The 19,989-nt window shown below is 43.8% G+C and overlaps 1 protein-coding gene across 6 annotated transcripts in view; it reads left to right on the forward strand.

Annotated features, from left to right (window-relative positions):
• The window catches only part of AHCYL2 (adenosylhomocysteinase like 2), a 272,274-nt gene that overhangs the window by 222,474 nt on the left and 29,811 nt on the right, over nt 1–19,989 (forward strand). For all 6 annotated transcript variants that reach the window (XM_053716364.1, XM_053716366.1, XM_053716365.1 and 3 more), the window contains exons 4-14: nt 5,334–5,434; nt 6,169–6,271; nt 6,660–6,754; nt 7,037–7,143; nt 9,280–9,396; nt 12,585–12,648; nt 14,012–14,100; nt 14,215–14,285; nt 14,364–14,458; nt 15,167–15,265; nt 15,701–15,769. In XM_053716364.1, coding sequence (XP_053572339.1) covers nt 5,334–5,434; nt 6,169–6,271; nt 6,660–6,754; nt 7,037–7,143; nt 9,280–9,396; nt 12,585–12,648; nt 14,012–14,100; nt 14,215–14,285; nt 14,364–14,458; nt 15,167–15,265; nt 15,701–15,769 — 1,010 coding nt within the window. The remainder of the gene's footprint in view (nt 1–5,333; nt 5,435–6,168; nt 6,272–6,659; nt 6,755–7,036; nt 7,144–9,279; nt 9,397–12,584; nt 12,649–14,011; nt 14,101–14,214; nt 14,286–14,363; nt 14,459–15,166; nt 15,266–15,700; nt 15,770–19,989) is intronic.

The following is a 19,989-nucleotide window of genomic DNA, read 5'->3' on the forward strand; positions in this document are numbered from 1 at the left end:
AACAACAATCTCCTGATTGATATTCTTATTAGATACCACCTTAGGAAGAAACCCAGGTTTGGTACGCAAAACTACCTTATCTGCATGGAAGATCAGATAAGGGGAATCACACTGTAAGGCAGATAACTCTGAAACTCTTCGAGCCAAAGAGATAGCTACCAAAAACAGAACTTTCCAAGATAAAAGCTTGATATCTATGGAATGCAGAGGTTCAAACGGAACCCCTTGAAGAACTTTAAGAACTAAATTTAAACTCCAGGTTTATACACAGGCTTGATTCTAACTAAAGCCTGACAAAACGCCTGAACGTCTAGAACATCTGCCAGACGCTTGTGCAGAAGAATAGACAGAACAGAAATCTGTCCCTTTAAGGAACTAGCTGACAATCCCTTCTCCAATCCTTCTTGGAGAAAGGATAATATCCTAGGAATCCTGACATTACTCCATGAGTAACTCTTGGATTCACACCAATGAAGATATTTACACCATATGTTATGATAGATTTTCCTGGTGACAGGCTTTCGAGCCTGAATTAAGGTATCAATGACCGACTCGGAGAAACCGCGTTTTGATAAAATCAAGCGTTCAATCTCCAAGCAGTCAGCCGCAGAGAAATTAGATTTGGATGTTTGAATGGACCTTGGAGTAGATGGTCCTGCCTCAGCGGCAGAGTCCATGGTGGAAGGGATGACATTTCCACCAGATTTGCATACCAAGTCCTGCGTGGCCACGCAGGTGCTATCAAAATCACCGAAGCTCTCTCCTGCTTGATCTTGGCAATCAGACGAGGGAGGAGAGGAAATGGTGGGAAAACATAAGCCAGGCTGAAGGACCAGGGCACTGCTAGAGCATCTATCAGCATTGCCTGGGGATCCCTTGACCTGGACCCGTAACAAGGAAGCTTGGTGTTCTGACGAGACACCATCAGATCCAGTTCTGGTTTGCCCCATAGTTGAATCAACTGGGCAAATACCTCCGGATGGAGCTCCCACTCCCCCGGATGAAAAGTCTTCCGACTTAGAAAATCTGCCTCCCAGTTCTCTACTCCTGGGATATGGATAGCTGAGAGATAGCAAGAGTGAACCTCTGCCCATAGAATTATCTTTGAAACCTCCAACATTGCCAGGGGGCTTCTTGTTCCCCCCTGATGGTTGATATAGGCTACAGTCGTTATATTGTCCGACTGAAATCTGATGAACCTGACCGCAGCTAGCTGAGGCCAAGCCTGAAGAGCATTGAATATCGCTCTCAGTTCCAGAATGTTTATCGGAAGGAGGGCTTCCTCCTGAGTCCACGAACCCTGAGCCTTCAGGGAGTTCCAGACCGCGCCCCAGCCCAGAAGGCTGGCATCTGTTGTCACTATAGTCCACTCTGGCCTGCGGAAACTCATTCCCCTGGACAGATGGACCCAAGATAACCACCAGAGAAGAGAATCCCTGGTCTCTTGATCCAGATTTAGCAGAGGGGACAAATGTAGTCCCCATTCCACTGATTGAGCATGCAAAGTTGCAGTGGTCTGAGATGTAGGCGGGCAAACGGAACTATGTCAATTGCCGCTACCATTAGGCCGATTACTTCCATACACTGAGCCACTGATGGACGAGAAGTGGAATGAAGAGCACGGCAGGAAGTTAGAAGCTTTGATAATCCTGACCTCTGTCAGAAAAATTTTCATTTCTACTGAATCTATCAGTGTTCCTAGGAAGGAAACTCTTGTAAGGGGATAGAGAACTCTTTTCTTCGTTCACCTTCCACCCGTGAGACCTCAGAAAGGCCAGAACAATGTCCGTATGGGACTTGGCGATTTGAAAAGTCGACGCCTGTATCAGAATGTCGTCTAGGTAAGGAGCCACTGCTATGCCCCGTGGCCTTAGAACCGCCAGTAGGGACCCTAGAACCTTTGTAAAGATTATTGGTGCCGTGGCTAACCCGAAGGGAAGAGCCACAAACTGGTAATGCCTGTCTAAGAAGGCGAACCTGAGGAACTAATGATGATCTCTGTGAATCGGAATGTGGAGATAAGCATCCTTTAAGTCCACGGTAGTCATATATTGACCCTCCTGGATCATAGGGAGGATGGTTCGGATAGTCTCCATCTTGAAGGATGGGACCCTGAGAATTTTGTTTAGGATCTTGAGATCCAAGATTGGTCTGAAAGTTCCCTCTTTTTTGGGAACTATAAACAGATTTGAATAGAAGCCCTGCCCCTGTTCCTCCCTTGGAACTGGGTGGATCACTCCCATAACCAGTAGGTCTTGAACACAACATAAGAATGCCTCTCTCTTTATCTGGTTTACAGATAATTGTGAGAGATGAAATCTCCCCTTTGAAGATGAAGCTTTGAAGTCCAGAAGATATCCCTGGGAAACAATCTCTAATGCCCAGGGATCCTGGACGTCTCTTGCCCAAGCCTGGGCGAAGAGAGAAAGTCTGCCCCCTACTAGATCCGGTCCCGGAACGGGGGCTACTCCTTCATGCTGTCTTAGAGGCAGCTGCAGGTTTCTTGGCCTGTTTCCCCTTGTTCCAAGCCTGGTTAGGTCTCCAGACTGGTTTGGACTGGGCGAGTTTTCTCTCTTGTTTTGCATTAGAGGAAACTGAAGCTGCGCCACTCTTGAAGTTTCGAAAGGAACGAAAATGATTCTGTTTGGTCCTTAACTTATTTGACCTATCCTGAGGAAGGGCGTGACCTTTTCCTCCAGTAATATCAGAAATGATCTCCTTCAGACCAGGCCCAAATAGGGTCTGTCCCTTGAAGTGGATGTTAAGAAGATGACTTTGAAGTAACGTCTGCTGACCAGGACTTAAGCCATAGCGCCCTTTTTAGCCGTTAGCTTGGCTAAATGAAAAATGGCGTCAGAAATAAAGGAGTTAGCTAACTTAAGAGCTTTAATCCTGTCTAGAATATCGTCTAGCGGGGTCTCCACCTGTAGAGCCTCCTCAAGAGACTCAAACCAAAAAGCCGCTGCAGCAGTAACTGGGGCAATGCATGCAAGAGGCTGGAGAATAAAACCTTGATGTATAAAAATTTTTCTTAATTAGACCCTCCAATTTTTTATCCATAGGATCTAGGAAAGCACAACTGTCCTCGACGGGGATAGTTGTACGCTTAGCTAGGGTAGAGACTGCTCCCTCTACCTTAGGGACCGTCTGCCACGAGTCCCGTATGGCGCCATCTATGGGAAACATCCTTTTTGAAAGCAGGAGGGGGAGAGAACGGCACACTTGGTCTATCCCATTCCTTAGTAATAATTTCCGAAAACCTCTTAGGGACTGGAAAAACATCAGTGTAAACAGGTACTGCAAAGAATTTGTCCATTTTACACAATTTCTCTGGAACCACAATGGGGTCACAGTCATCCATAGTCGCTAAAACCTCCCTAAGCAATAAGCGGAGGTGTTCAAGCTTAAATTTAAACGCTGTCATTTCAGAATCAGACTGAAGTAACGCCTTCCCTGAGTCTGAAAAGTCACCCACAGATAGAAGCTCACCTGCCTTGGCTTCTGAGCATTGTGAGGGTGTATCGGACACAGGCATTAAAGCGTCAGAAAGCTCTGTATTAGTTCTAGCCCCAGAGCTGTCTCGCTTTCCTTGTAGCCCTGGCAGTTTGGAGAATACCTCTGAGAGGGTAGCATTCATAACTGCCACCATGTCCTGTAAGGTAAAAGAATTAGACACGCTAGATGTACTTGGCGTCACTTGAGCGGGAGTTATAGGTTCTGACACATGGGGAGAGTTAGATGGCATAATCTCCCTCTTTTTCAGTCAGAGAATCCCCTGGAGATAAATCTTTAAGCGCCATAATATGGTCTTTATAGTTTATAGAAATTTCAGTACATTTGGTACACATTCTAAGAGGGGGTTCCACCATGGCTTCCAAACATATTGAACAAGGAGTTTCCTCTATGTCAGACATGTTTAACAGACTAGTAATGAGACAAGCAAGCTTGGAAAACACTTTAATAAAGGTGAAACAGCAATTAAACAAAAACGTTACTGTGCCTTTAAGAGAAAAAAACTAGCACTTAAACTGCAAAACAGTGAAAAAATACAGTAAAGACTTTGAAATTTTTACAGTGTGTGTAAGGGACTAAAGCAACATTGCACCCACTTGCAAATGGATGATTAACCCCTTAGGCCCCAAACCGGATTGAAAAACGTTAAAAAACATTAAAAGTCAATTGAGCACCTTGCCACAGCTCTGCTGAGGCTCCTACCTGCCCTTAAATACGATTTTGTGCAGGAATAACCCCTTAGAAATGGTCCTCAGATGCCAGAGGACTCCTCCTAGGGAAGCTGGATGTCTCAGTCTGAATTAAAACTGCACAGTTAGAGTGCTAAAATAGGCCCCTCCCACCATGTACTGGATGTCAGAGGGGCCTTAAGAAAATACTCCTGGGAGTATCTGACTAGCCATGTGGAAACTAGGCCCCAAATAAAGACTTATCTCCCTCAGAGAAAAAACGTCCTATTTATGAAATCATGTAAACGTTTTGTCACTGAGTAATATGAATATTAACATGAGTATTACCCTGTTTTGTAAGCATGATCCCAGTCACTGTTAAATCACTGCATCAGGCTTACCTCAAATACACAGGCTTTGTCAGCATTTTCTAGATCTTATTCATCTCTCTAGAAATAAAAATACTGAACATACCTCAAAGCAGGTAAACTGCAGGCCATTTCCCCCAACTGAAGTTTTCCCATATTCTTTAGTTATGTGTGAGAACAGCAATGGACCTTAGTTACAAACCGCTAAGATCATCAAACCTCCAGGCAGAATTCTTCTTCTAATTTCTGCCTGAGAGTAAAACAGTACAACGCCGGTAATTGAAGGTAAAACTACACTAAGTCACCACATATCTCTTGATACTTCCTTTCTTGTCGAGAGTTGCAAGAGAATGACTGGGGGTGGCAGGGGAGGAGCTATATACACAGCTCTGCTGTGGGTGTCCTCTTGCAACTTCCTGTTGGGAAGGAGAATATCCCACAAGTAATGGATGAACCCGTGGACTGGATACACCTTACAAGAGCTCAGGAGTGTGCACTTGTGTCTACTACTCTATGGCAGCCCTTGTATAACAAAGCTACAAATAATAGTAGACACACGTGCACACTTCTGAGCTCTTGTAAGCCTACTGATTTTTACTCTTCAATAAAAGATATCAAGAGAAGAAAGTAAATGTGAAAACAGAAGTACATTGTTTTGACTTTTTGCTCTATCGGAATCGTTAAAGGAAAATGTGAGACTTCATGTCTGTTTTAACTGTACGTTATCATCTAATCATGAGTGATACCCAATCTCAGTCTGTTCCGCTGTTATCTATTCACACAGAGATGCCTGCCCTTATGGCTCTGCGCAAGAGAGCGCAGGGCGAGAAGCCGCTGGCAGGCGCCAAGATTGTGGGCTGCACTCATATCACAGCGCAGACAGCGGTGAGTACACAGGTTGCACTTGTATTAATAGCCATTATGTCACCTGACTTGGCCGTATTGGCATCAAAAGGTTATTTGTGCATTTGATCCTTTAATAAATACACAGAACACAAAACAGCTGTAATTATTATGTATTTGGCATAGTTCATGGCTAGACCGGAGGCAGATTGCTTAAATTTCCAACTCCCCTGCCCTGTTGGACAATTCGCCTGCATGCAAGTTAAACGTTTTTTCAGGACATAGTTAAACATTTTGAAACTGTTTTAAATAGGGGTAAAAACATGAAAGTGACCGGACCTCAGGCTTGCAGTATTATTCCTCCCAGGCATTACAATTTTGTTTTTCACCATATTTATTTTATTTTTAAAAAGTGGTTCTTGGTCTACAAATTTCAGTTAGAAGCCACACGAAGCAAAGAAAAAGGTGGTATCTGTGCCGTAAATAAGTTTAGTGACCACATGTGTAGCGTATGTATAAGCCGTACAGCTCCAGTAATGAGACCCTAATGGTAAAATCCTGTAGCCTCGATCCTAGGGCTGGGGACATACCAGGATAAACAGGGAACTGGAGCTAGAACCAGTGAGGGCCACAGCACCCCCCAGTCTCTATCTGAGCATCTTGAGGCAATGTGTAATTAACCTCTGACTTTCTGTCTCAGACTGCAATGCATTGTATTTTTTTTAACCCCTAGTGTGACGTAGTGTTGCCTTCATGTCTATACCTTTCTGCTACAGGTTCTCATTGAAACGCTGGGAGCCCTGGGAGCACAGTGTCGGTGGGCCGCCTGTAATATCTACTCCACCCTCAATGAAGTGGCTGCTGCGCTGGCAGAGAGTGGTACGTGAATAATAGAAACTCAGATCTAGAGAAATAACATAAGAAACTGAACCCCCTGGGGCAAAATAGGGCTGCATTGGATGGGGTTAATTATTAAATGGACACATAGTCACTGGCAGTAATAGTCATGTAGCTCTGACACGCTGCTGCTTTTCATATGTGTCCTTGTGTCAGTTCTCTAGCCATGTGCTTTTCACCAGCATTAATCGATTGGATGCTCTTTGTCGCATTGTCTGCTATTGATGCGCCTATGATCATAATAAGATTACACGTTAGTTATATGATAGACCTTGCCTCCTCACTAAGCCATTTGCTTGATTTTAGAATATAAATAAAGTTATTGTGAATTCGAGGCACTTATAGGTTACATCACTAAAATGTTTCACAGGTGTCCCAGTTTTCTCCTGGAAGGGCGAGTCGGAAGATGATTTCTGGTGGTGCATTGACCGCTGTGTAAATGTTGAAGGCTGGCAGCCTAATATGGTGAGTATCTATGCTCACCTGCGAGGTTCATTACCATGGACTTAATCCTAACTAGTAACCCCAATAAGAAACGCACAGAAGCGCTATTGCTGGTCGCACATTTTCTGTTTTTGTTTAAATAAGTTTGTGAAGTTGGCATTGATTTCAAACCATGGGATGCCATTCTGGCTGGTGTTAATGGAAAGCATTACTGTGCAGTATCAGAGCACTTACGCCACCTGGTGGGCATCCATAGATTTATTAAGCTGCTTTTTTTTTTACAATAACTGTTGCTTGTTACAGATTTTGGACGATGGTGGAGATCTCACACATTGGATCTACAAGAAGTATCCTAATATGTTTAAGAAAATTAAGGGCATTGTGGAAGAAAGCGTTACTGGTGTGCATCGGTAAGTGTCTGGGGGGGAGAAAGCGTTACTGGTGTGCATCGGTAAGTGTCTGGGGGAAGAAAGCATTACTGGTGTGCATCGGTAAGTGTCTGGGGGGAAGAAAACGTTACTGGTGTGCATCGGTAAGTGTCTGGGGGGAAGAAAGCGTTACTGGTGTGCATCGGTAAGTGTCTGGGGGAAGAAAGCGTTACTGGTGTGCATCGGTAAGTGTCTGGGGGAAGAAAGCATTACTGCTGTGCATCGGTAAGTGTCTGGGGGAAGAAAGCGTTGCTGCTGTGCATCAGTAAGTGTCGGGGGGAAGAAAGCGTTACTGGTGTGCATCGGTAAGTGTCTGGGGGAAGAAAGCATTACTGCTGTGCATCAGTAAGTGTCGGGGGGAAGAAAGCGTTACTGGTGTGCATCGGTAAGTGTCTGGGGGAAGAAAGCGTTACTGGTGTGCATCGGTAAGTGTCTGAGGGAAGAAAGCGTTACTGGTGTGCATCGGTAAGTGTCTGGGGAAGAAAGCGTTACTGGTGTGCATAGGTAAGTGTCTGGGGGGAAGAAAGCGTTACTGGTGTGCATCGGTAAGTGTCTGGGGGTAGAAAGCGTTACTGGTGTGCATCGGTAAGTGTCTGGGGGGAAGAAAACGTTACTGGTGTGCATCGGTAAGTGTCTGAGGGAAGAAAGCGTTACTGGTGTGCATCGGTAAGTGTCTGGGGAAGAAAGCGTTACTGGTGTGCATCGGTAAGTGTCTGGGGGAAGAAAGCGTTACTGGTGTGCATCGGTAAGTGTCTGGGGGAAGAAAGCGTTACTGGTGTGCATCGGTAAGTGTCTGGGGGAAGAAAGAGTTACTGGTGTGCATCGGTAAGTGTCTGGGGGAAGAAAGCATTACTGGTGTGCATCGATAAGTGTCTGGGGGAAGAAAGCGTTACTGGTGTGCATCGGTAAGTGTCTGGGGGAAGAAAGCGTTACTGGTGTGCATCGGTAAGTGTCTGGGGGAAGAAAACGTTACTGGTGTGTATCGGTAAGTGTCTGGGGGAAGAAAGCATTACTGCTGTGCATCGGTAAGTGTCTGGGGGAAGAAAGCGTTACTGCTGTGCATCAGTAAGTGTCTGGGGGAAGAAAGCATTACTGGTGTGCATCGGTAAGTGTCTGGGGGGAAGAAAACGTTACTGGTGTGCATCGGTAAGTGTCTGAGGGAAGAAAGCGTTACTGGTGTGCATCGGTAAGTGTCTGGGGAAGAAAGCGTTACTGGTGTGCATCGGTAAGTGTCTGGGGGAAGAAAGCGTTACTGGTGTGCATCGGTAAGTGTCTGGGGGAAGAAAGCGTTACTGGTGTGCATCGGTAAGTGTCTGGGGGAAGAAAGCATTACTGCTGTGCATCGGTAAGTGTCTGGGGGAAGAAAGCGTTGCTGGTGTGCATCGGTAAGTGTCTGGGAGAAGAAAGCATTACTGGTGTGCATCGGTAAGTGTCTGGGGGAAGAAAGCGTTACTGGTGTGCATCGGTAAGTGTCTGGGGGAAGAAAGCGTTACTGGTGTGTGTCGGTAAGTTTTTGGGGGGAAGAAAGCATTACTGGTGTGCATCGGTAAGTGTCTGGGGGGGGTAAGAAAGCGTTACTGGTGTGCATAGGTAAGTGTCTGGGGGGGTAAGAAAGCGTTACTGGTGTGCATAGGTAAGTGTCGGGGGGGTAAGAAAGCGTTACTGGTGTGCATAGGTAAGTGTCGGGGGGGGGGGGGTAAGAAAGCGTTACTGGTGTGCATAGGTAAGTGTCGGGGGGGGGGGTAAGAAAGCGTTACTGGTGTGCATAGGTAAGTGTCTGGGGGGAAGAAAGCGTTACTGCTGTGCATTGGTAAGTGTCTGAGGGGAAGAAAGCGTTACTGCTGTGCATTGGTAAGTGTCTGAGGGGAAGAAAGTGTTACTACAAACCTAGATCTGACAGCTTTACAAGTTACAGTACACTGTGATCTGCAGGTACATTCTCTATGTAGTATAAGCGTGCAGGTGACATAGCCCGTCTCACAGTATGGTGTTGTGGGTCAGTGCAGACGTGATGGTATCACAATGGCACCAGATAAGGAACAGAGGGCTTTGCTAATACAAATGTACTGTATGATACAGATTGTCAGCTGTCTGACGTGTTCGCGGTCTCTCCCACAGCCTGTACCAGTTATCTAAAGCCGGAAAGCTGTGTGTTCCTGCCATGAATGTCAATGACTCTGTCACTAAGCAAAAGTTTGACAATCTGTATTGCTGCAGAGAATCTATCCTGGACGGGTAAGTTACTGGCTGCTGAGTAAGTGTCACTCTACTATGTGCTTTGTCTTTCTTGTAGCTATAGATGTCTGGGATGTATTTGTTTGTGGCAGCTCTGACTTTCTGCTACTTTCTAAACAGGTTTTTGAAAAGGTTCAAAAACAAGTTGTCAGTAACTTGAACCCTTAAAGCGACATTTAGTCATTGTTTTTATTATTTATGCAAAGCATTTATCAGCAGTTTAGCCTGCATTTCAAGAGTACAGCACATGTTTTAAGGGCATTGTGTTTCCATGGACTTATGTCAGCTGCATAGTTTAAAATTATAAGAAATTGTTCCTGTCTATTTTTTATATATGATGGTTTTGATGTGTTTGTTTTTTTAAAGCACAATCCATTAAAACGGTTTGATCTTGCAGGGAAATCAGATCTTATTGTACCACTGTGTGTGTGTATGTGTGTATATATATATATATATATATATATATATATATATATATATATATATATATCTATATCTATATCTATATCTGTGTGCCAAAGCCCAATACGCAGAGAGAATTCATGAAAATTATGATTTTTATGCTCCTAACCCTCACGTGGAGTGTATTGACTTTTGCTAGATATTTTTGCACAGCTTTTACATAGCAAATACTTAAAGGACCAGTAAACCTAGCAAATAATGTTATAACATATAAAATTAGCTTAGCGCCAGATTTCTAAAGTGAAAGGTTAAATAGATATCTTGCAAAGAAAACAGAACTCCGCTCCTGGCGCATTGCGGGCACGCTGTCTAGTCACTCCCACTACCAGACCAGCTACATTGAGTTTAATAGCGTGATCGGGCTGGCTGTGATTAGACAGGGTGCCACATGCGCTTAGGAGAAGAAAACAGGCCCACTCAGTAGAGCCAGGAGCAGCGTTCTGTTTTCTTAGCGAGATATCTATTTAACCCTTCACTTAAGAAATCTGGCGCTAAGCTAATGTTATATAATTCTGCACTGTGTGCAGAATTATATAACATTATTTGCTAGGTTTACTGGCCCTTTTAGTATTAAACTGTTAAGTTTAGGTGGGGATACCATAGACAAAAGCAGCTATTTCAAATGCCGAAAATAAAGGTTAATAAACGATTTGCGACCAATTTAATACTCTCCAGAAGGTAAACTGGACCATTAAGTACAAATTGGAGAGAGAAAAATAGGGTAAACTGTCCCAAAATTTTTCACAATTAGGCAGTGCTAGTTTGTTTTATATAGATAACATTGTGCTCACTCGTGTGGAGTTATTTATGAGTCAGCACTGATTGGCTAAAATGCAAGTCTATCAAAAAACTGAAATAAGGGGCAGTCTGCAGAGGCTTAGATACAAGGTAATCACCAAGGTAACAAGTATATTAATATAACAATGTTGTTAATGCAAAACTGGGGAATAGGTAAAAAAGGGATTATCTATCATTTTTAATAATAACAATTTTGGTGTAGACTGTTTAAATTGCAGAAAAACGGTCAAAGCGTTGCAAGTAGATTACAAAGTATATTTTTCCTACACATAATTAAACAGTAAATGGGTAATTACACACTTAAACTTTTACCTCCAATTTTCCCTTTATCTAAGAATAAAGAAAATTATTTAAATTGTTTGTTTGCCAAACCCCACCCACCTCATGTTTTATCTGGAGCTTCCCACGGTCGTTTGTTAGGGATATGTCACTGTCCTTAAGCCAGTTAGAGACGGATATGTAGCAGGTTTATTCTTGTGAAGTTTGCAGGGTGCACTTCCAGTTATCAGAACTGGCAAATCTTTGTTTTTCAACATCACAGGAAAAAGGGGACAACATGACCAATACAAGTATATTGCTGGTTGTTTTACCAGATCTGAAATGTTATGTCCCAGATACTGTCTCTTTAATACAGTGTCATGCACCATTTACACAGCAATAAATAGAGCTAATTGTCACTAGGTTTTATGTTCTCATATCGGTTGTAAAAAGCCATTATTGATTGCCCAGCTTGGTTAATGAGTAGCAGGTGAAAGTAATTGCAGAGTGATATCCTAAAATGCATTGTGTGCAGGCAGGTAAGTGCTCAGCCCAGTGACTTTACAAGCTAAAGTGTAGCTTAACCCTTTAAGGATCCGGTTAGCATCAAAATGTAATGGTGGTGGCTCCCCTCGCAGTGGAAGTGTATCAACTTGTTATAGCGTCCATGGTTGGCACAGAATAAGGCAGGATAGTGATTGGCTCTCTCCATATGCACTGGGGTCTGGGTGATGAGAAGCCAGTGATCACGTGACAAGTGTTCACATCCATATGGTCATTAACCAGTTAAAGGGACACAAAACCCACATTTTTTTTTTTCTTTCATGATTCAGATAGAGCAGCAACTGTAAGAAACTTTCTAATTTACTCCTATTATCATTTTTTTCTTCATTGTCTTGCTATCTTTTTTTGGAAAAAAACAAGACAGGAATGTAAGCTTAGGAGCCGGCCCATTAGCCACCAATCAGCAAGCGCAATCCAGGTTCTGAATTAAAAATGGGCCGGCTCCTATGCTTACATTTATAGCAAATTGATAATAGGAGTAAATTAGAAAGTTGCTTAAAATTGGATGCTCCTTCTGAATCATTAAAGAAAAAAAATTGGTTTTGTGTCCCTTTAAGAAAGAGCCGTGTTTTAACCCTTTGAAAGCAAGAAATGACTAAATGCCAAAAAGGATACGCCATGCAAAGCAGTTATTTAAAATGGCAAAATTAAAGGTACTGGATATATTTGTAAAAATAATGTAATACACTCCAGCCAACACAATGGATCATTGAGAACAAATAAAAGGGAAGGGGAAAAAAAAACCCAATAACTATCCCTTTAATAAATATAAACCAAAGGGTGAACGCACGCACCAGTGTTTTATAATCTGTTAAAGGGACGTTAATATGAAATGTTTTTATTAACCATAGTACAAATTGTTGCAATTTACATTTGTTATTGTGTCTGTTAATGGTGTAATATACCTTGTATACTGTGTGTGGGAGGCACTATACAAAAGCTACAGAGCAGCGGGATACATGTGATGTGTGGGTCTGGGTCTCTGATGTTTAGAGGCTCGTTTACAATTACATTGTACCCTTGTATAGAGAGGGGACTGGGGAGATGGGGCAGGTGCTAGGGAGTTTTCTACTTAACTGCTGTCTGTTTTAATCTATCCCTTTCAGCCTTAAGAGGACAACGGACATGATGTTTGGGGGGAAGCAGGTGGTGGTCTGCGGCTATGGAGAGGTGAGTAGCCGGTTGTGACAGCAGAGGGCCTGGCAGATCTGCCCATTTGTGTACCTTTTATATAGCCATCATCAGATCTCTATATTTCACACAGATATAAAATGCAGTTATGAATGTAACATGGTGTATATGTGTATATAGATCTTTGCTGGTACTGTTGTGTGTACAAGGTCTGACTGGTCCTGTGTGGCTGGTGTGGGGTTTGCTTGGCCAATCATTGCGGGCACAGGTGTGCGTGCAGGATGTGACTGACCAGGCGTTGTACAGGTGTTTGTATAATGAGTGTGACCAGCCAGGTGTTGCCGGTATGGGTGTGTGTAAAGGGTGTGATCAGACAGCTGTTGCAGGTATGGGTGTGTGTAAAGGGTGTGACCAGCCAGGTGTTGCAGGTACGGAATGTGCGTCTATTGGGTGTGACCAGCCAGGTGTTGCAGGTACGGAATGTGCGTCTAATGGGTGTGACCAGCCAGGTGTTGCAGGTATGGGTGTGTGTAAAGGGTGTGACCAGCCAGGTGTTGCAGGTACGGAATGTGCGTCTATTGGGTGTGACCAGCCAGGTGTTGCAGGTATGAGTGTGTCTGTGGGGTTTGTATGGTATTTGATTGACCAGTCATTGCTCGGGTACAGCTATGTGTGTAGTGTGACTGTTGTGGGTACAGGGGATTGTGTTGCAGACACAGGTGTGTGTAATGGTTGTGACTGGCCAGGCATTGCAGGTATGAGTGTGATTGACCAGGCGTTGAGCAACGGGGTGGGGGGGTGTAATGAGTGTGACTAGCCATGTGTTGGAGGGTGGGTGCAGTGTGTGACTGGCCAGGTGTTGCAGGTATGGTGTGTGTGTACGGGGTCTGAACAGCCAGAGGTCTGACTGGCCAGGCAGTGTGAGTACAAGTTTTTTGTATGGAGTGTGACTTGCCAGGCAAGGTGTGTACCAGTTTGTGTATGCGGTGTGACTGACCAGTTGTTCAGGGTGAGGTTGTGTGTACTGGGTCTCACTGTCCAGGTGTTTATATGATGTCTGACTGGCCCAACGTTGCGGGTACAGGTGTGTGTATAGTGTGTGACTGGTCAGGCGTTGAGGTTACGGGTATGTATATGATGTCTGACTGGCCCAGCGTTGCGGGTACAGGTGTGTATAGTGTGACTGGTGTGTGGTTATGGGGCTGTGTGCAGGGTCTAACCAGCCATATGTTGCAGGTTCAGTTGTGTGAGTACTGCTAAATGTGACAGTGCCTTTGTTTTCAACCAGTTTAAATTGGGATGTGTGTTGTGGATTTGTTTTTGTTAACTTTTAATGGCACATTTATTTTGTAGGGACATGTTCTGTTCCTTTAAGAATCTAATATGATTTCCCCTCACACAGGTGGGCAAAGGCTGCTGTGCAGCTCTAAAAGCTATGGGTTCCATCGTTTACGTGACCGAAATCGACCCCATCTGTGCACTGCAAGCCTGGTGAGTTACGTAGAGGTAGCAAGAAGTCAGCAGGCATCTATCTCTACTGCTGGTTGGAGCTGTGTGCACCAAGGTACTAGCCTCAGACATTACCTGCCTCCCTTTGTCTTGCAGCATGGACGGTTTCAGGCTTGTCAAACTAAATGAGGTCATCCGACAAGTGGACATTGTCATCACGTGCACAGGTGAGTGATGTGCGGTGTGATGGCTGTGCCAGCCCCTTAGTACGTGATCAGAAGATTAATGCTTTAAACACTTTTCAGGTAACAAGAATGTGGTGACAAGAGAACACCTCGACCGCATGAAGAACGGCTGCATTGTGTGCAACATGGGACATTCCAATACAGAGATAGATGTGGTAAGAGGTTAGAATGAGGGAAAGCTTGTAGCGCAAGGGATGAGCCCTCAGGTTCAGTGTCTGATGAGTGTAGATCACAGTAGGGGAGCGTGAGGAGACGTAGTCCTGCCATAAGTGCGAGTGTCAGGTCTTTACGTACTAGATAAGAAGCAGATCATGAATGGGAACAAGCAAGTGATACAAATATAAAAACCTAATACATCTTTTGTTTATAGCAGCAATTATTCTGAGATTCACAATCCTAACCCTGCTTCATGTAGATGAGATACTACAAAATAATACAGGTTTCGATAAAATGGCATTGGCTTGAATACTCCAGATTGCAGCCTTTTAATAACAATAATAATAATAAACAGTAGCAGCACGCAAAGTGTTAATGCATTTGAATACATTTCACTCGTATAATGTGCGAGTTTACTGCAAGACTTATCTTATGGTAGCCTGGTATCCATCAGTGCAAATATAGGAGTTGTCCTTATTAACCAGTTAGTAAATGACCATTGAGTGTACATTGTGCACAAACATTCATTTCCTGTTAGTTTTAATTTCCATTTTATTAGTTTATTGCCTTATGGTGTCCTACACTCGAGAGCTCCATACCACATGCAAGTTAGGAGCTGTAGTTATAATGAACAAGTGACACGTCTGTGTCACTAGATGACCTCAGTGCTTGCCTGGTATCTCACATGTAATTCCTGTGTGTTTCAGGCCAGTCTGCGCACCCCTGAGCTGACCTGGGAGCGAGTCCGGTCTCAAGTGGATCATGTGATCTTCCCAGATGGCAAGAGAATAGTTCTGCTGGCCGAGGTACTGAACCTTGTACCCTGCTTTGTTCCTTTTGTGAGAATGGAGGGGGCGGGAACTTTACAAGTATATATACACCTCCTCGCTCTCTCGCTTTCTCTATCGCTTTCTCCCTTTCACTTTCTCTCTCTCTCTCTCTCTCTCTCGCTTTCTCTCTCTTTCTCTCTCGCTTTCTCTCTCTTTCTTGCTTTCTCGCTCTCTCCTCCAAACTGTTACTGTTAGGAGTGGCTTTTGAGATTTTCAAGCCCTTTTACAACCTTCTTTTTTTACTTACACAAGGAAACTGAACCTCACGTCACTTTATATGTTAGCTTCTTGCCCTTTTGGTAATATCTTATATTTCCAGTGTTGCTTGTGACGTCCTCACGTTTGCTTACATAGGCCGCTGTTGTGTGAGCTATACATATGTTCTCTTCAGACTCTTTATTGTCCTTGCAGGGACGTCTACTGAACTTAAGCTGCTCCACTGTCCCAACCTTTGTGTTGTCCATCACTGCGACCACACAGGTGAGTGATCTTGCTAAGAAAGCAAACAGAATGTTGATACTTAACACAGTGAAGGTGCATTTACGAATCCATTCATCACAGATCCTTTAGTTGTAGTCACTTATGTAATGTGAGACCGATATATACTTATCTGCTGGGACATAATCCGATCCCATACAGTGCCCTCATATGCTAATTTATAAGACCTTGAAGGACGCCTTTTATGCATTTTGACAGCTTTTCACAGTTAGACAGCACTAGTTCATGTGTGCCATATAGGTAAGTGTGCTCACTTCCGTGGAGTTATGAGTCGACACTGGTTGGCTAAAATGCAAGTCTTTCAAATTAACTGAAATAAGGGGGCAGTCTGCAGAGGCTTAGATACAAGGTAATCACTGAGATGAAAATTATATTAATATAACTATGTTGGTTATGCAAAACTGGGGAATCTATCTTTTTAAACAATAAAAATTCGGAAGTAGATTGTCCTGTTAACCAGGAATTTCCCAAACTTGATAGTCATGGGTGAGAATTTTAGTTCAGCGTTTCCCGTAAGAAAAGCAATTTTAGTATCATGGGCTCAAAACATACAAACTTATGGCTGGAATTTCCAGCAGTTACAACTGCACCAAGGTCTCGCTACCCATTGATATCCCTCTCTGAGAATGTTACTGGCCACCATGTTTAGTGATAACATTGTTACTTTATTAGATTAACCAGTTTGATGCTAGAGGGGGCTGCAGTGCAGTACAAAACCCTTTTCTTTCCTAAGATATGGTGAGTCCACGGAGTCCTCAATTACTTTTGGGAATATCACTCCTGGAGGCAAAGAGCACCACAGCAAAGCTGTTAAGTATCACTCCCCTCCCACAATCCCCAGTCATTTTCTTTGCCTTCGGTGCAAGGAGGAGGTGAAGTTTTGGTGTCTGAATAAGAATTTCTTCAATCAAGTGTATTATTTTGAAGACCAGAGATCTTTCCTCCTAAGATTGGGTTTAGCTGTACTCCACGTCAGTCTCTTCAGTAGGGCAGTGGTAGCTTTCAAGCAGTTAGGAACTTGTGAGGTGGGCCTCACTGCGATTTCTTAACAGGTTACTGCCCTTATATAGAAAGCCAGAGTAGGTTTACTGTCCTTTCTTGTTTTCACAGGTCTCTGTGAGGTGTGGCTTCCTCTCATGCCGGGTGAGCTGTCGTCCTGCCGGACAGCCAAAGGTGCAGGTAAGTGCTAATTTTTTGTCTTCCTTTGAAAAGATCACTGGCACTAAATCAGGAGCTGCACTGGTTCTGGGGTTACATGCCTGAGATGACAAACAGGCTTTTATGGCAGGAAGCAAGCACTGCCGGTGACATTTGAGAGTGTGTTAATTGGTGGCTCAGTGCGTTTAACTTCACTACATATCCGGTTGGGTCGGATGGGTGATTGTGTGTTTGATTTTATTACATTACTCGGAGGTATCTGGTTTAGAGTTGGACTGTAATTTCCAATCGTTATTTGGGACCACCTCTGACAAGAAGGGAGGCGGATACTTTTTCTCTGGCAGTTCTTCTGTCTAAAAGCGTGCGTTTCTTTATACTAAAGTGTTGCAGCTTCCAACAGATCGTTAATTTGCTCTGCGGAAATCTCCAGAGATTCTGCGATCAAGTGAAGGAGTTTAAGTCACTTTTCCACTCCGGAGTGCAGAGGGGGCAGGTAGGTACCTCAGTAAGAACGCTGAGGTGTAGAGGTGTTTGTGTTTATTCCTCCTTGGTGAAGGTGGTATTGCCACATAATTGTCTTTCCTATTAAATTGCATTTAGAAACGGGATGAGTCTTTGATTCTTTTGGGAACTGATATCTTAAAGGTACAGTTTTAAAGAAAATGTTTTTTTTTTTTTTTTTTTTTTTTTTTTTGCTCACTGTTAATTTGACTGTAATATGGACTTATTGCCCCCTGTTGCATGCAAGCTTTGTGTGAATAACCAAGTTGAACCCCCCTTTGCCTTTTTGTTCTCCTCCTCCTTAAACATTAATGTTTAAAGACAGGCTTTTTAATGCTGAGCAACCACTCTCTCCGGTTGATGCTGCTCAGGCAATGCCGTAGCTTTCTCCTCAAACGCCACAAGCCTTAACGGCGTCACATGCAGTGCGTTGTGGTTCCTCACAATCTCCTGGAGGAGTTTTTTTGCTCTGCGGTATCTGAGGTGTTAGCTGGCATTCCCTTTCTTCAGGGAAGACGCAAGAGGAAAATCAAAGAATCAGAGAGTAAGGTTTCCGATCCTGTTCCGGCTAACCAAGTCACTCTTTCTCATAAATCGGAAGAGGAAGATACGTCGGTAGCCTCTGAGGGTGAAATCTCCGATTCGGATAATGTTATTCCTTCTTCTGATACTGAAGTTGTATCCTACAGGTTTGCGCTTGAACACCTTCGTGTTTTGGTAAAGGAGGTTTTGGCTACCCTGGATGACTCCGATACTCCTGTCGTTGTCAATTCTAAGAAATCTAGTAAATTAAATAGATACTTTGATGTTCCCTTCTTCTGTGGAGGTGTTTCCTGTGCCAGACCGGGCTATGGAAATTACTCTGGAATTGGAAAAACCTTTATTACTGACGCTTCTTTGCAGGTCATTAAGTTAGGAGCCAAAATATCTAGTTTCGCTGTATTGGCACGTAGATCGTTATGGCTAAAATTTTGGTCAGCGGATGTTTCATCCAAGTCAAAACTTTTGACGATTCCTTACAAGGGTAAGACCTGGTTTGGCAGAAATTATTTCCAACATCACGGGTGGTAAAGAGTCCTTTCTGACACAAGAACAGAAGAATAGACCGAAAGGACGTCAGAGTAATTTTCGTTCCCTTCGTGACTTCAGAGGTAAGTCTTCCCCCTCCTCTGCCAAGCAGGATCAGTCCAAGCCTTCTTGGAAACCCAATCAGTCTTAGAATAAGGGGAAGCAATCTAAGAAGCCCGCAGCTGAATCTAAGTCAGCATGAAGGGGTTGCCCCTGATCCGGTATCGTGTGGGGGGCAGACTTTCTCAGTTCTCTCAAGCATGGATACGAGATGCTCCAGATCCTTGGGCCGTGGACATAGTATCCCAGGGTTACAAATTAGAATTCAAGACTTTCCTTCCAGGGGCAGGTTTCACCTCTCAAGATTATCTGCAAACCAGATAAAAAGAGAGATGTTCTTGAAATGTGTTCAGGATCTTTCCCTCCTGGGAGTGATAGTTCCAGTTCCAGTACAGGAACAGGGTCTAGCGTTCTATTCCAATCTGTTCGTGGTTCCCAAAAAAGAGGGAACTTTCAGACCTATTCTAGATCTAAAGTGTCTAAACAAGTTTCTCTGAGTGCCATCCTTCAAAATGGAAACTAAACGTTCCATTCTTTCGTTGGAAGTGCAAGAGGGTCAGTTCATGATGACCATAAACCTGAAGTATGCGTACCTTCATGTTCCCATTCACAGGGATCATCACAAATTTTCTGGACAAACACTTTCAGTTTGTGGCTCTTCCATTCGGCCTGGCCACAGCTCCCAGCATTTTCTCAAAGGTCCTGGGGGAAATTTCAAGGGGAATTCTTTCTCTTCCTCCTCTAAACAGGAAGGGAACTATTCGCAATCTAAGTCTACCTGGAGACGAAACCAGTCTTGGAACAAGGGTAAACAATCCAAGAAGCCTGCTGTTGATTCCAAAACAGCATGAAGGGCATGCCCCCAATCCGGGACCGGATTTGGTAGGGGGCAGGCTCTCGTTCTTCATTCAGGCTTGGGTTCGGGATGTTCAGGATTCCTGGGCGGTAGAAATAGTGTCTCAGGGATACAAACTGGAATTCAAGAATTTTCCTCCCAGAGGAAGATTTCTTCTTTCAAGATTATCTGCAAACCAGATTAAAAAAAGAGGCATTCTTACATTGTGTAAGAGACCTCTCCTTCCTGGGAGTAATTGTTCCTGTTCCAGAACAGGGGCAGGGTTTTTATTCAAATCTGTGGTTCCCAAAAAAGAGGGAACCTTCAGACCTATATTAGACCTCAAGAGTCTAAACAAGTTTCTCAGAGTTCCATCATTCGAGATGGAAACTATTCGTACCATTCTTCCATTGATCCAGCAGGGTCAATTTATGACACTGGACTTATAGGATGCATATCTACATGTTCCTATCCACAGACATCATCACAAGTTTCTAAGGTTTGCCTTTCTGGACAAACACTTTCAGTTCGTGGCTCTTCCTTTCGGGCTGTCCACGGCACCCAGAATTTTCACAAATGT

This window comes from Bombina bombina, chromosome 6 (genome assembly GCF_027579735.1).
Source record: "Bombina bombina isolate aBomBom1 chromosome 6, aBomBom1.pri, whole genome shotgun sequence".
Taxonomy (NCBI): Eukaryota; Metazoa; Chordata; class Amphibia; order Anura; family Bombinatoridae; genus Bombina; species Bombina bombina.